This window comes from Lepus europaeus, chromosome 5 (genome assembly GCF_033115175.1).
Source record: "Lepus europaeus isolate LE1 chromosome 5, mLepTim1.pri, whole genome shotgun sequence".
Taxonomy (NCBI): Eukaryota; Metazoa; Chordata; class Mammalia; order Lagomorpha; family Leporidae; genus Lepus; species Lepus europaeus.
The window spans coordinates 44,243,205-44,259,492 of record NC_084831.1 but is presented as its reverse complement, the minus strand read 5'-3'; the positions used below and the strand labels follow the sequence as shown (position 1 = coordinate 44,259,492).

Here is a 16,288-nt window from a genome sequence, read left to right as displayed (position 1 = left end):
TGTTTATGCTTACCGTGAAAGGCCATGGTCTGAAGCAGTCGGTCAGCCACCTCCTGTGGGAACACTCCAGGCTCCTGCAGACACAGCGTCCCATCCTGTCGTGCTGAGCAGAACTTCTCCAGGTGAGTCGTCAGGAAACTGAGGCAGATATCAAGTAAGGAATAGGGAGATGCCTCCTCCTTGGAGCCCAGGGGAAACATAAAGGAACACAAAAGCCAGCCAGTTAGCATCCAGAAAAGCAGAGAAGGAAACATCCTTTTACTCTTTCAACAAGTACTTACTCAGTGTCTATCAAATGCCAAGGGTGAGACAAGGGGAACACAGTGTGAGAGAGAAACAGTGACCATTCCATACAGGCTGTTAGAGGGGGCAGCACATGGGGAGGGGGGTCCAACCCACCAGGGATGCCCAGGGAAGACCTCAGAAGCACGGCAGATTACTCTTCCTAGATTACTCATGACCCTCCCCTGCTCAAATCTTCAGTGGATTCCCAAGGGCCTCAAAATAAATTGTTAAGTTCATGTCTGAGAACTTCCCAAAGCTAGCCCCAGCTTACTTTCAGCTTGATCTCCCACATAATTCCCATCCCAACCTGATGGTTCAAAAATAAAACATTTGGCATAGGAGCCACTGTCACAATGGGGTAAGCCACTACCTGTCACACAGGCATCCCAAATGAGTGCTGGTTCAAGTCTCAGCTGCTCCATTTCCAATCCAGCTTCTACAGCAGAAGATGGCCCAAGCACTTGGGGCCCTGCCACACACATGGGAGACCTGGAGAGAGTCCCAGGCTCCTGGCTTTGGCCTAGCCCAGCCCTGGCCATTGAGGCCATTTAGGGAGTGAACCAGCAGATAGAAGACCTCTCTATCTCTCCCCCGTCTCTCTGTCTCTATCTTTTTGTAACTTTGCCTTTGAAATAATCTTTTTAAATAAATAATTTGGTATAGATATCGCATTCTCACAGAAGAAAGCTTAATACAGTCATTCTGGTCTGATGAATAAAGAACTAATCAAATTAGTAAAAAGATTTAAGCATGAGGGCTTTACACTTGATCTTAGCCAAAAGGCCGAGAAACGGTAAGCATAAGAGCTTTAATTACAGAAATATTATGCATGTCCTCAACAGTATTGTAATTAAAATATAATTGTATTTAGTCACCCATTAGGTGATTTCTGTATGACTGTGCTGCTTTACAAGAATTATCCACTGTGTCATCGATCCTTCATCACTATTTTACATGGTACTAAAGCATCCTCATTTTTGCATAATTGAAAATAGTTTCAGGGGCCCAGCATTGTCCCTCAGCAATTTAAGCCCCTGCCTGTGTTGCAGTCATCCCATATCTGATTGCTAGTCAGAGTCCTGACTACTCTGCTTCTGATCCAGCTCCCTGCTAATGCGCCTGGGAAGGCAGTGGACTATAAACCAAGTGCTTAGGCCCCTGCCACCCACATGGGAGACCCAGATAGAGTTCCAGGCTCCTAGTTTCAGTCTGGTTCAGACCTGGCTATTGTGGCCATTTGGGGAGTGAACCAGCAGCTCTCTCTGTTGCTGTATCTTTCAAATAAATAATAATAAATAAATAAATCTTTTTTCAAAAGAAAGAAAATAGGCTCTGAAAAATAACATCTTTCTCTAAAGCATTCCACATACAGTAAGTGACAGTGTGGCTTCAAAATACAAACTGATTTGAGAGCACAACTCTTAACCACATAATATTGTACATGTAACATTTTAATGGCTGAATAATATGTAGTCATTAGAAATTATATTTCACGGCCGGCGCTATGGCTCAATAGGCTAATCCTCCGCCTGTGGCACCGGCACACCGGGTTCTAGTCCTGGTCGGGGCACCAGATTCTGTCCTGGTTGCTCTTCTTCTAGTCCAGCTCTCTGCTGTGGCCCAGGAGTGCAGTGGAGGATGGCCCAAGTGCTTGGGCCCTGCACCCATGTGGGAGACCAGGAGAAGCACCTGGCTCCTGGCTACGGATCAGCACGGTGCGCCAGCACCGGCCACAGCGGCCATTGGGGGGTGAACCAATGGAAAAAGGAAGACCTTTCTCTCTGTCTCTCTCTCTCACTGTCCACTCTGCCTGTTTAAAAAAAAAAAAAAACACTTATATTTCACACCCAGCATTGTGGCACAGCGGGTAATGCCACTGTCTGACACTAGCATCCCAAGTGGGCGCCTGTTTGCATCCCAGCTGCTTCACTTATGACCTGGCTCCCTGCTAACGGCCTGGGAAAAGCAGCAGAAGATGGCCCAAGTGAATAGTCGCTTGCCAACCATGTGGAGATCCGGAAGAAGCCCCTGGCTTCAACCTGGCCCAGCCTTGGCTGTTGCGGCATCTGGGGAGTAAACCAGTAGATGGATGATCTGTCTCTCACTCTAACTCTTAACTTTCAAATAAATAAATACATTTTTTTTTTTTTTTTTGGACAGGCAGAGTTAGACAGAGAGGGAGAGACAGAGAGAAAGATCTTCCTTTTCCGTTGGTTCAACCCCCAAATAGCCGCTATGGCTGGCGCGCCGTGGCCGGTGCGCTGCACCAATCCAAAGCCAAGAGCCAAGTGCTTCCTCTCAGTCTCCCATGGGGTGCAGGGCCCAAGCACCTGAGCCATCCTCCACTGCCTTCCCAGGCCACAGCAGAGAGCTGGACTGGAAGAGGAGCGACCGGGACTAGAACCCGGGGTGCCAGCACCATAGGCAGAGGATTAGCCAAGTAAGCCATGGCACTGGCCAATACATCTTTTTTTTTTTTTTTTTTAAAGAAAACTATCTTAGTAAACGAGAAGGTATTACATATTAACGATCAGATGACTTAACAGTGTTAAACTGATCTACAGATTCAATACAATCCCTACCAAAAGGCTACTTGCAGGGTAGTGTTTGTGGTACAATGGGTTGAATATTTAGTTCCTCCACTCTCTGGAGTTCATGTAAAGCGATGAGCTCTATGTGACTGCTGGACACAGGTTAGCCTCCAGCATGCCCTCACTCCTCGTGTGAGCTCCCCCCTTCTCTCTGTAACTCTGCCACTTAAATAAATTTTAAAAATTAAAATCTTTTGGCCGGCGCCGTGGCTCAACAGGCTAATCCTCCGCCTTGCGGCGCCGGCACACCGGGTTCTAGTCCCGGTCGGGGCACCGATCCTGTCCCGGTTGCCCCTCTTCCAGGCCAGCTCTCTGCTGTGGCTAGGGAGTGCAGTGGAGGATGGCCCAAGTGCTTGGGCCCTGCACCCCATGGGAGACCAGGAGAAGCACCTGGCTCCTGCCATCGGAACAGCGCAGTGCGCCGGCCGCAGTGCGCTACCGCGGCGGCCATTGGAGGGTGAACCAACGGCAAAGGAAGACCTTTCTCTCTGTCTCTCTCTCTCACTGTCCACTCTGCCTGTCAGAAAAAAAAATAAATAAATAAATAAAAAATAAAATAAAATAAAATCTTTTTTTTAAAAAAGTTAAACATAGTGTTACTATATGACCCAGCAGTTCTACTCCTAGTTGAACCATACCTGAGGGAAATGAAAATATGTCTATTCAAAAACTTGCACATGATTTTTTATAGCAGCATTATTTGTGATAAATAAAAACTATAAACTGTTGTTACTAACAACATTACTGATACCAAATGTGTTTGTGTTTTCCCCATACCAACAACGAGTTCTGACACTGAATGTCCAAAATTCAGTTCAAGTCTAATATAAACTATTTGAAATGGGTATAGAGCTTACAGGTTAAGTCTCAATCCCATAAGAGTGTCCTCACTTTGGAACCAGTCACAAGTCCCAGGTCTCTATTGCACTTCTGAACAACAGGCTATAACTTGGGGATTCCTGAGAATGACTTCACGTTCAAGTATTGCTAAAATGACTCACGGAATACAGGAAGGCACTTTACTTACTATTAATCTCTAGGGAGGGAAGATACTACAAGTTGAGTGAGTCATCAACAGAGAATCACTTAATCAATCATGCATATATGATGAGGTTTCCATATAAACTCAGAAGTCTGGGCTTTGGACAGCTGGGTTGCTGGACTCAGTGCTGGGAGGGGGGCCCACCTAGAGAGCACAGAAGAAGCTCAACGCCCCTTCTGTCACACCTTGGTCCTGTGTATCTTCCACCTGAGTGTTCATTTGTAGCCTTTGAGATAGCCTTCATTATAAACTGACAACAGTAAGAACTTGTTCCCTGAGTCTGTGAGCTGCTTTGGCAAATTCTCAAACCCAAGGGGGAGGTTGTAGGAACCTCCAGTTTGCAGCCCTGTCAGATAGAAGTTGTGGGTAACCTGGGGACCTACTACTTGAAATTGGCATCTAAACTCAGGTTGGGCTTATGGGACTGAGCCCGTAGCCTGCAGGCGTCTGTGCTAATCTGGTTATTGTCAAAACTGAGTTCAATTATAGGATACCCAGCTGGGGTCCGTAAGAGCTGCAGAACTGCTTGGTCTGCAGGAGAAAACCCACTTGTTGTCAGTGTTCTTTTTGGAGGTGACAAGACAAGAAAATAGTTCATTTCTTGTGTTACACAGTTTTGTGCCAAAGTGAAGTACCAAGAGTACTGTGAGTTGGTTTTTGTTCCCATCACATGCCTTGGTCTTCTGGGCAACCAGCCCACATCCTATAGCTATCCAGGGACCACCAGCCACAAGCTATCTCATCAGCATACAGAAGACACTGCATTCCAGGAGATTTCAAGGGCTTTAGGGCAGGGCCACCATCATGGCACTGTGCACTGTGGTTAAGCTGCAGGCATCCCATATCAGAGTGCTGTTTTTTGTTGTTTTTTTTTTCAAAAGATTTTTTTTCAGCCGGCGCCGGCTCACTAGGCTAATCCTCCGCCTTGTGGCGCCGGCACACCGGGTTCTAGTCCCGGTCGGGGCACCGATCCTGTCCCGGTTGCCCCTCTTCCAGGCCAGCTCTCTGCTGTGGCCAGGGAGTGCAGTGGAAGATGGCCCAAGTGCTTGGGCCCTGTACCCCATGGGAGACCAGGAGAAGTACCTGGCTCCTGCCATCGGATCAGCACGGTGCGCCGGCCGCAGTGCGCCTACCGCAGCGGCCATTGGAGGGTGAACCAACGGCAAAAGGAAGACCTTTCTGCCTCTCTCTCTCACTCTCCACTCTGCCTGTCAAAAAAAAAAAAAAAGATTTTTTTTCTTTACTTGAAAGGCAGAGTTACAGCGGGGCAGAGGCAAAGAAAGAGAGAGAGAGAGGTCTTCCATCTGCTGGTTCACACCCCAAATGGCTGCAACAGCTGGAGCTGGGCCAATCTGAAGCCTGAAACCAGGAGCCAGAAGCCAGGAGCTTCTTCCAGGTCTCCCACATGGGTGCAGGGGCCCAAGGACTCAGGCCATCCCGTACTGCTTTCCCAGGCCATAGCAGAGAGCTGGATCGGAAGTGGAGCAGCCAGACACAAATCAGTGCCCATATGGGATGCCAGCACTGCAGGCAGCAGCTTTAACTGCTATGCTACAGCACCAGCCCCTTTTGTTTGTTTTTTTAAGAAATCTTTTATTTAATGAGTACAAATTTCCTAAGTACAACTTTAGGAATATAGTGATTCTTCCCACCATACCTGCCCTCCCACCCCCACTCTACCCCATTTCCTCCTCCCTCTCCCATTCCCATTCTCTATTAAGATTAGTTTTCAGTTAACTTTATACACAGAAGACCAACTCTATATGAAGTAAAGATTTCAACACTTTGCATACACACACACACACACACACAAAATATAAATAACTGTTTGAGAACAAGTCTTACAGTTAATTCTCATAATACAACTCATTGAGGACAGAGGTCCTGCATGGGGAATAAGTGCACAGTAACTCCTGTTGTTAATTTAACAATTAACATCAAAGAATTATTTTTTTCTTTCTTTTTTATTTATTTTTATTTTTTGACAGGCAGAGTGGACAGTGAGAGAAAGAGACCGTTGGTTCACCCTCCAGTGGCCACCGCGCTGTGGCCAGCAAACACGCTGATCCAAAGGCAGGAGCCAGGTGTTTCTGGTCTCCAATGGGGTGCAGGGCCCAAGCACTTGGGCCATCCTCCACTGCACTCCCTGGCCACAGCAGAGAGCTGGCCTGGAAGAGGAGCAACTGGGACAGAATCCGGTGCCCCAATCGGGACTAGAACCCAGTGTGCCATTGCCGCAAGGCGGAGGATTAGCCTATTGAGCCGCGGCGCCGGCTCAAAGAATTATTTTTACTTGCCTGGCCACCTCCCCAGCAGGTGACCTCCTCACTGCAGACTGAGGCTGCTGTCCACCCAGTGACTACCATGGTGCCTTGCAGAGGGTAATGCCTTCCCCCGTTCTGCTCCTCCCACCCCGAGTTTTCTGTCCCTGTGAATTCCTTCCTTAAAGCAAAGCCTCCCTTCCCCACCTAACAGGTGGAGTGTCTTACTGCTGCCTCACCTGCCCTTTTTTTTATTTATTGGAAAGGCAGAGTTATAGAGAGAAGGAGAGGGAGAGATAGAGGTCTTCCATCTGCTAGTTCACTCCCCAGATGGCTGCAACAGCCAGGACTGAACCAAACAGAAGCCAGGAGCTTCTTCCCGGTCTCCCATGTGGGTGCAGGGATCCAAGCACTTGGGCCAATTTCCACTGCCTTCCCAGGGAAAGGCACTAGCAGGGAGCTAGATCAGAAGTGGAGGAGCCGGAACTTGAACTGGCACTGATATGGGATAACAGTGCTGCAGGCAGACTTTACTTGATATGCCACAGCACTGGCCCCAATTTCTTTTTAATATTTTCAATCCACAGATAAATAACCCACAGATACAGAGGGTCAATTGTTTATTGTTTCAATCTAAACATATTTTAGGGGTGGGCATTTAGCATCAAATTAATTAATTTTTTAAAAAAATAATAACAGTCTTTAAAACACTCATATTCCATGTTGCAGTACTTATTCATTCAGGACTTCCCTCCTTCCCAAAAAGGAAATAATCAGAGATATAAACAAAAGATTTATCCAAAGAGATTAATCACAGCTTTTTTATTACTGCTCCCCCCCCCCCCCCCGCCCCCAAATACCAACACACACACACAAGTCAAAGAATGGGGGAAAAGATAAGCAGATGATGGTATTTAAGGGTGGGTTGTTTTTGTTTTTTTTTTTTTTTTTGACAGGCAGAGTGGATAGTGAGAGAGAGAGACAGAGAGAAAGGTCTTCCTTTTTGCCATTGGTTCACCCTCCAATGGCCGCTGCAGCCGGCACATCGCGCTGATCCGAAGGCAGGAGCCAGGTGCTTCTCCTGGTCTCCCATGCGGGTGCAGGGCCCAAGGACTTGGGCCATCCTCCACTGCCTTCCCGGGCCATAGCAGAGAGCTGGCCTGGAAGAGGGGCAACCAGGATGGAATACGGTGCCCCGACTGGGACTAGAACCCGGTGTGCCGGCGCCGCAAGGCGGAGGATTAGCCTGTTAAGCCACGGCGCCAGCCAAGGGTGGGTGTTTTGGCACAGCCAGTTAAACCACGGCATGGGACATCTGCATCCCATCCTGGAGTGCTGGTTTGAGTCCCTGCTACTCTGTGCTTCTGATTCAGTTTCCTGCTAATGCATCCTGGGAGGCAGCGGATGATAGCTCAGGTACTTAGGTCCCTGCCACCCACGTGGTAAACCCAGATGGTATTCCAAACTCCTGACTTCAGCCTGAACCAGCCTTGGCTATTGTAGGCATTTGGGGAGAAAACCAATAGACGGAAGTTCTCTGTCTCTCTCTCTCTCTCCGTTGCTCTGACTTTCAAGATGAAAATAAATAAAGATTAAAAAAGAAAATCATGGTACAAAAATTCTGTAGAATATTTTTCAATAATTTAAATGTTTCTGAATTTTTATGACAAAGCAAAATACTAAGAATAAAATATTAATCTAAGCTAAATAAAAAATCTGTAAGTGGACAGAATTGCAATTATATATCCACACAGGTATAGGAAATGATACTGCCTGAAAATTGACTTCAGAATGTTAAAATTAGAAAGCTCCCTCTAAAACAAATAATATATTATAGTAAACCTATAGAGAAAAGCAAGGAAAATATTTAAAATAAAACAGGGTAGTGATTATGGGACTAGGGACGGGGCAAGGAAGAAGTAGCACAGAGGGGCCAGGGCACACAGGGAGAAATGATATGGGTCGTATTTCTTAGAAGTTGGTTGCCCACAATGGCCAGGGAAGAAGCTAGGCTTACTCCAGGTCTCCCATATGCAAGGCAGGAACCCAACCACCTGAGCCATCCCCACTGCCCTCCTAGTCTGCTTCAGCAGGAGCTGAGTCAGAAGCAGAGCTGAGGATCACACCCAGGCACTCTGAGGTTGGATGTGGACATCTTAACCACGAGGCCAAAAGCCTGCCCCAGAGGCTGCAGCTTTAGATACTTGTTTTGTTCTGTGGCTTATATAAATACTTCATGTAGCCTTTTGAATATATCAAATTATTAAAAATGGAAAATGGTAAAATTTTTTTCAATTATGTTTCTACTTTCCAAATATTGTGTCTTGGTAACCAAAAACAGGGTCAATTTTATCAGTGATAGTCATATTTCTCAATGATAAATGTACTCACACTGGTAAGAAGATACCTTTGGGACTGGCGCTGTGGCATCACGGGTAAAGCTGCCTCCTGCATTGCCTGCATCCCATATGGGTTTTGGTTATGTGAGTCCTGGCTGCTCCACTTCTGATCCAGCTCCCTGCTAATGTGCCTGGGAAAGCAGCGGAAGATGGCCCAAGTGCTTGGGCCCCCATGCCCACATGGGAGACTCAGAAGAAACTCTTGGCTCCTGGCTTTGGATCGGCCCAGTAAGGGCAGTTGCAGACATTTGGGGAGTGAACCAGCGGATGGAAGACCTCTCTCTCTCTCTCTCTCTGTCCCTCTCTCCCTCTCTCTCTGCCTCTGCTTCTCTGTAACTCTGCCTTTCAAATAAATAAACAACTCTTTAAAAAAAAAAAGAGCTTTTCTAATAGACTCAGTGAAATTATTTTGTAAAAGTGTGTATTTATGTATATATGTGTACAGATGTATACATATGTGTATATATATATACATACATATAACAGTATACTTTTTAAAAAAGATTTTACTTATTTATTTGAAAGTCAGAGTCACACAGAGAGAGAAGAGGCAGAGAGAAAGAGAGGTCTTCCATCCGCTGGTTCACTCCCCAGTTGGCTGCAGCGGCCAGAGCTGTGCTGATCTGAAGCCAGGAGCCAGGAGCTTCTTTCGGGTCTCCCACATGGGTGCAGGGGCCAAAGGACTTGGGCCATCTTCTACTGCTTCCCCAGGCCATAGCAGAGAGCTAGATCAGAGGAGGAGCAGCCAGGACTAGAACCAGTGCCCATAGGGGATGCCAGTGCTTCAGGCCAGGGCGTTAACCTGCTGCGCCACAGTGCCGGCCCCAACGGTATACTTTTATTTTTCCTAAATTGACTGCAATATAACTTTTCAGTACTGCTTTCATGCCTTTTTATATCCCCAGACTTTTAACCATCAGATAATGACCGACTGAGTTTTAGGGGAGTTCTCAGCGAAGCAATTAGAATGTGTAAGTAGTAAATAAAAAAGGAAGTTTGAGGACTATATCCATGAACTCTATATTGTACTTCATGTTTCAAGAAATGTATATAAAGGGCCCAGTGTTGTGGCACAGCAGGTTAAATAGCCACCTGTGATCCCAGCATCCATATCAGAGTACTGGTTTGACTTCTGGCTGCTTCACTTCCAATCCAGCTCCCTGCTGATGCACCTGGGAAAGTGGGATGGCCCAATGAAGTATCACTTTGTAAGAAAATTTTATACATGTTGCCTTAAACGATAAGGAAATTGAGGCTTCATGTTTGAATAAAAAGTCAAAGAACTATTAATGCAATACACATCACCACAAACCAGACTTAATTAATATACACAACAAATGAGATAAAGCTAAGTTATTGATAATTCATGATTAAGAAACAAAACTAGTAACAGTCACAACTTCAACCAATTCAAGACAACATGCTGTACAAGGCTCCCTTAAGAAATTATAAGAATTCCTACAAACACTTGTACAACTGGAGCTTTGTAACACTTCCAAGTGTCACACTTAATAAAAAATTAGAGTTCCTAGTAAACTCTAATAGCTGCTAACTTTAATTTGATAATTACTCAATTTTATTAATCCTTAATAACTCAATCAGTAGTTCTCTAGTCTGCAGGCTTTAATAGTAGATAAAAATTTAAAAGGAGAAAAAACCTGCATCATTTACCAGCCCCTGGGAGTTAAGGAAAAGATTTCTGGAACAGTTCATGATCCACCAAGAACTCTAGGTTAAAACCATCAGTGTTAAGAACCATACCTTATCCAATTTTGTATTCCCTACACTGAGGATACATGCTTCCTGTCTACTGAGTAAGGAATAAAAGAACTGTTCACAAGTAGATCCTCTGTTTTAAATCACACTTCTTTTTAAAATTTAAAATTTTATTTTCACTTTATTTGAATGGCAGAGGGACAAAGAGACAGACATTCTATCCACTGGTTCACTCTCCAAATACCCACAACAGCCAGGGGTGGGCTAGGCTGAAGCCAGGAGCCTGGAACTCCGTCCAATTCTCCCATGTGGGTGCCAGGGACCAAATACTTAAGACATCACATGCTGCCTCCCAGGGTGCACATAGCAGGAAGCTGGTTTGGAAGAAGAGGAACTGGACCTTAACCGGAGCACTCTGATATAGGATGTGGGCATCCCAAGTGGTATCTTAACCACTGCACCAAATGCCCACCCCAGAACCACAGCTTCCTATAAAGAGTTGAAACACCTGGGGCACGAAGCAATAAAGACAAGGCAGAAAGGAACCTCAGACCATTAGCTCTTCCTAAACCTTCTCAGGGCTTTCTTTTCGTCTCACCTCCCACTCTGATTGGTTTCCCCCCTTTTGTCTTATTGTCTCCCCTTCCTTGAAGTCACCTCCACGAACCTCAGCCGGAGGCATGTGCTTCCCCATGACTTAGTTATGTGTTTTGTTGGTTGGTTTTGTGAAGTTTCATGTTGTTACTGTATTTCCAGAGCCATGGCAAACAGGCATTTCAACATTCTGGGCACAGCCCCATCCGTTTCTACCAAACCGTCTACTGGTGGGGGAAGGGGCTGGGGCTTCCCCTGCCACTGTCATGACCAACAACGAAAGCCATTCTCACGGACCAGGCATGTTATACCCAGGAACTGAAGCCCCACAGTATGCATCCAACTATTTGCTGAATTAGTGAATTATGGGATGGATGATTTGTCTCAAAATTTGTGTCTCCTCATGATATTACTTCAGGAAACATCTGATATAAAAAACAATAAAATGGCCTCAATTCCTCAGTAATGGACCTGTGACCTTCAGAATCTGAGTAATGAGGCCTGTGATTTGGTTCATTACAAAGAAAAGTATCCTTTTTAATTCTATCAGTTAGTATCAGCAGACACTAGTCTTGTTTATGTGATCCTTTTGACTGTTTTTTTTTCATTTATTAAACTTTAATTTAATGAATATAAATTTCCAAAGTACAGCTTATGGGTTACAATGGCTTCCCCCCTCCCATAACTTCCCTCCCACCCGCAACCCTCCCCTTTCCCGCTCCCTCTCCCCTTCCATTCACATCAAGATTCATTTTCAATTCTCTTTATATACAGAAGATCAGTTTAGTATATACTAGGTAAAGATTTCAACAGTTTGCCCCCATATAGCAACACAAAGTGAAAAAAATACTGTTGGAGTATTAGTTATAGCATTACATAACAGTGTTCAGCACATTAAAGACAGAGATCCTACATATAATATTTTTAATTAATTAATTTTCTATGCCATTTCCAATTTAACACCAGGTTTTTTTTTTCATTTCCAATTATCTTTATATACAGAAGATAGATTCTGTATATAATTAGTAAAGATCTTGTTTATGTGATCCTTTTGACTCTTAATCCTATCATTATGATCAATTATGAACTGAAACTGATCACTTTGACTAGTGAAATAGCATTGGTACATGCCACCTTGATGGGATTGAATTGGAATCTCCTGGCACGTTTCTAACTCTACCATTAGGGGTAAGTCCGATTGAACATGTGCTGAACTGTACATCTCCTCCCTCTCTTATTCCCACTCTTATATTTAACAGGGACCACTTTTCAGTTAAATTTAAAGGAGAGAACAATCCAACATGGGAAGCGAGATACACAGCAGACTCATAGAATGGCAGATGTCCTAAACAGCACAGGCATTCGAATCTGGCTAAAAAGCCCATGATAGTATTTCAGGCATGGAAAGCCAAGACACTCTGGCAAAAAAAAAAAAAAAAAAAAAAAAAAAACCTAAATGAAAGATCTCTGTGAGTGAGATCCCGGCAGAAAGAACAGGCCACCAAAGAAGGAGGTACCTTTCTCTGAAGGGAGGAGAGAACTTCCACTTTGACAATGGCCTTGTCTAAATAAGATCAGAGTTGTCGAACTCAAGGCTTCCATAGCCTTGGCAGCTCATGACAAGAGCCTCGGGTGATTACTGACATCATAAATAAGAGTGTCAATTGTTAAATCAACAACAGGAGTCACTGTGCACTTACTCCCCATGTAGGATCTCTGTCCTACTGTTGTACTGTGTGAATTAATGCTATAACTAGTACTCAAACAGTACTTTACACTTTGTGTTTCTGTGTGGGTGCAAACTGTTGAAATCTTTACTTAGTATATACTAAATTGATCTGTATATAAAGATAATTGAAAATGAATCTTGATGAAGAATGGGAAGGGAGTGGGAGATGGGATGGTTGCAGGTGGGGGGAGGGTGGTTATGGGGGGAAAAAGACGCTACAATCCAAAAGTTGTACTTTGGAAATTTGTATTTATTAAATAAAAGTTAAAAAAAAAAAAAAACAAAGAAAAGTATCCTTTATGGATGATGCTGGCTAACCACAATGGCTTACAATCAAACACTGTCAGATGCTTTATTCCATTTGATACAATGACCCTCTGAAACGAAAGTGCTGCAAACTTCGTTTTACAGATAAGGATGCAGCAGCCACCAAAACAGAGTGACTTCTCCAGAAGAAAAACGCTGAACGGCCGGCGCCGTGGCTTAACAGGCTAATCCTCCGCCTTTCAGCGCCGGCACCCCGGGTTCTAGTCCCGGTTGGGGCGCCGGATTCTATCCCGGTTGCCCCTCTTCCAGGCCAGCTCTCTGCTGTGGCCAGGGAGTGCAGTGGAGGATGGCCCAAGTGCTTGGGCCCTGCACCCGCATGGGAGACCAGGAGAAGCACCTGGCTTCTGGCTTCGGATCTGTGCAATGCGCCGGCTGCGGCGGTCATTGGAGGGTGAACCAATGGCAAAAGGAAGACCTTTCTCTCTGTCTCTCTCTCTCACTATCCACTCTGCCTGTCAAAAAAAAAAAGAAGAAGAAAAACACTGAATTGTATTCAAATTCCAGGGTGTCACAGTATTATCAGACTTCTCTGAGCCTAGGTCTGTCCTTTGTGGACAAGGATAGTATGAGTCCTTATCTTATGATGCTGCCATTGATACGACATGAGACAGGGTAGTTAAGGTCCCAGCGTAATGCCTGGCTGAGCAGTTTTTAGGTAAGTGGCCTTTCTCACTGCCCACAATCTTGCACAAGGAGACTTCAAAAAGTTCGTGGGAAATGGAACTAAAAGTTTATGATGGCACCAAGGACTCTTGAAATCCATCATAATTTTTCCATGAACTCTGTGAAGATTCCCTCATACAAACTTAGGTATGAGACACATAGGATGCTGGCATGGCTGTAGTTCTCAAGAAAACCTTTTCCCATCAGAATCCCGGTCAATACAAACTCCTCCTTCTCTCCTGTGCCACAAGGCAGACAATCTGTAGTCTACTTTTCACCAAGAGTGCAGGTCTTGTAGGGTCCTGGCTTTATGTTGTATCAGTTGCATATGAATCAAGTCTAAGGTTCCATTTCTCACTTGAAAGTTTCCTAAGACTGACAGGTCCTCTGACAGACTACAATGGCTCTGACGACAAGTGCTCTTTTTTGCACTCCTCAGAGATGCTATTTTTTTTCTTCAAGATTGGGCCACAGACCAGGTGACTAAAAATATTCCAAATGAGAGTCTGTAGAAATCTTACTGACATCTTTCATTAGGCCTGTGTAATGCTGTGTTTGGTAGATGGGGCTGGCGTTGCAGCGCAGTGGAGTTAAGCCACCCCCGGCAGCACCAGCGTCCCCTCTCAGATCACAGTTCAAGTCCTGGCTGCTCTGCGTCTGGTCCAGCTCCCTGTTAATGTGCCTGGGAAGCGGCAGAGGATGGCCAAAGTCCTTGGGCCCTACCACCCTCCTGGGACACCCGGATAGTGTTCCAGCCACTGCCATTGTGGCCATTTGAGGAGGAAACCAGCAGATGGAAGATCTCTTTCTCTCTGTTACTCTGCCTTTCAAATAAATAAATAAATCTTAAAAAAAAAAAAAAAAAAAGAGTGAGGATCTGGGAGTCAGGCTGCCTGGATGAGAACACCAGCCCTACCTCTGAGAAAACTGCAAAACCTGAAGCAAAACACTTAACCTGCTCCTTCCATCTCAGTCTTACCATCTGTAAACTACAGACAATAGCAACTCCCCAACCACAGGACTATCGTCAGAATTAATAACTTCTGCCAGCATGGTGGCACAACGGGATAAGCCATGACCTGTGATGTCAGCATCTGATATGATCGCAGGTTTGAGTCCTGGCTGCTCCACTTGAATCCAGCTGCCTGCTAACGTGCCTGGGAAAGCAGCAGAGATGGACCAAGTCTTTGGGCCCCTACGCCCATTTGGGAAACCTGGAGGAAGTTCCTGGCTCCTGGCTTCAGATTGGCCCAGCTCTGGTCATTGCAGCCGCTTTGGGGAGTGAACCAGTGGTTGGAAGATGTCTCTGTCTCTGTCTCTGTCTTTAACTCTGCTTTTCAAATAAATAATAAATAATTTAAAAATATAAAGAATTCTAAGTGTAAAACACTGAGGACAGTGACTGGCGTATATTAACAGCTCATAGATATTAGCCATTGTTGTATTCCCAGAGCCTGAAACAATGCCTACAACATGGTGGGCACTTATGTGCTTATTGAATGAATAAGGGGATGGTGCAAGTACAATTTTTTTAAAAAAAAGTTTATTTTATTTATTTTGAAAGTCAGAGTTATAGAGAGGAAGAGACAGACAGAGAGAGAGAGAGAGAGAGAGATCTTCCATCAGCTGGTTCATTCCCCAGATGACCACAATGGCTAGCACTGAACCAGGCCAAAGCCAGGGGCCAGGAGCTTCATGCAGGTCTCCCATGTGGGTGCAGGGGCCCCAAGAACTTGGGCCATCCTCCACTGCTTTTCCCAAGCACATTAGCAGGGAGCTGGATCAGAAGTGGAGCAGCAGGGATTTGAACCAGAACCCATAAAGGATGCCAGTGTCACAGGTGGCACAGCTTTACCCGCTATGCCACAGCGCCAGCCCCAGTGAAGTACAAACTTTTTGTTAGGTATAATTAGAGTATTTTTTTTGCCTCTATAGAAAGAGATTGTATGTCCAGAAAGACATATTAAGTCTTAAATCTAGCTTGAAGTTCAAGAATGGAATTGAAAGGTAGACATGTGCCCTCTGAGTTCACAGGTACCTGGAAGCAGCTTCAGATACCAGACATCTCTGACTCCCATTCTAGTACTGCCATAGCAGTCGCTTCTTAGTTTATGGCTACATCTTCTCCTCTGCATTTCAACCAAGCCAGGCCTCCAGAAATAAGCCTCAGATGTGATCTAATCCCCTCCCCTCCCCCTACCCTATCATTTCAGAGAGGAGAAGGCCAAGAAGGAGCCAAGTGTATAGATACTTTGCAAATTTGCCATGAACCATGGGAGCTATTTTTCTTTTCTAAAACCACCAGCTACTCTTCAGAGACCCCTACTGCCCAATTTGAAAGCAGGCAAAGTGAGCTGCTTGCATGGATCACCACAAGGCCTGCCATAAGAACAAGCAGCTCAAGGGCACCGAGGGAGGGTTCTCCATCCCAGAGAGGGGAATAAGCCCCCTCCCTTCCAGCTCAGGCCCTGTAATGAAACTAGTCAGACACAGAACCACAGATCGGGTCAGAAATCGCTGGGCTGATGAGCAGACCATAGGGCTTGATAACTCAAAGAGGTGCTGTGACTCTAACCTACAAGCGTGAGTTCTGAAACAGATGCAGGGTTAGTAAAGGAAAGAGCACTGGGCTTGCAGGCAGCCCCGGCCCCACTGTTAACTAGCTGTGCCACCTCGGGATG

The 16,288-nt window shown here is 45.3% G+C and overlaps 1 protein-coding gene across 1 annotated transcript in view; it reads right to left on the bottom strand.

Annotated features, from left to right (window-relative positions):
* ZYG11B (zyg-11 family member B, cell cycle regulator) overlaps window positions 1–16,288 on the bottom strand; it is an 88,626-nt gene that overhangs the window by 62,279 nt on the left and 10,059 nt on the right. Inside the window, exon 2 of the mRNA XM_062191347.1 lies at window positions 14–179. Coding sequence (XP_062047331.1) covers window positions 14–179 — 166 coding nt within the window. The remainder of the gene's footprint in view (window positions 1–13; window positions 180–16,288) is intronic.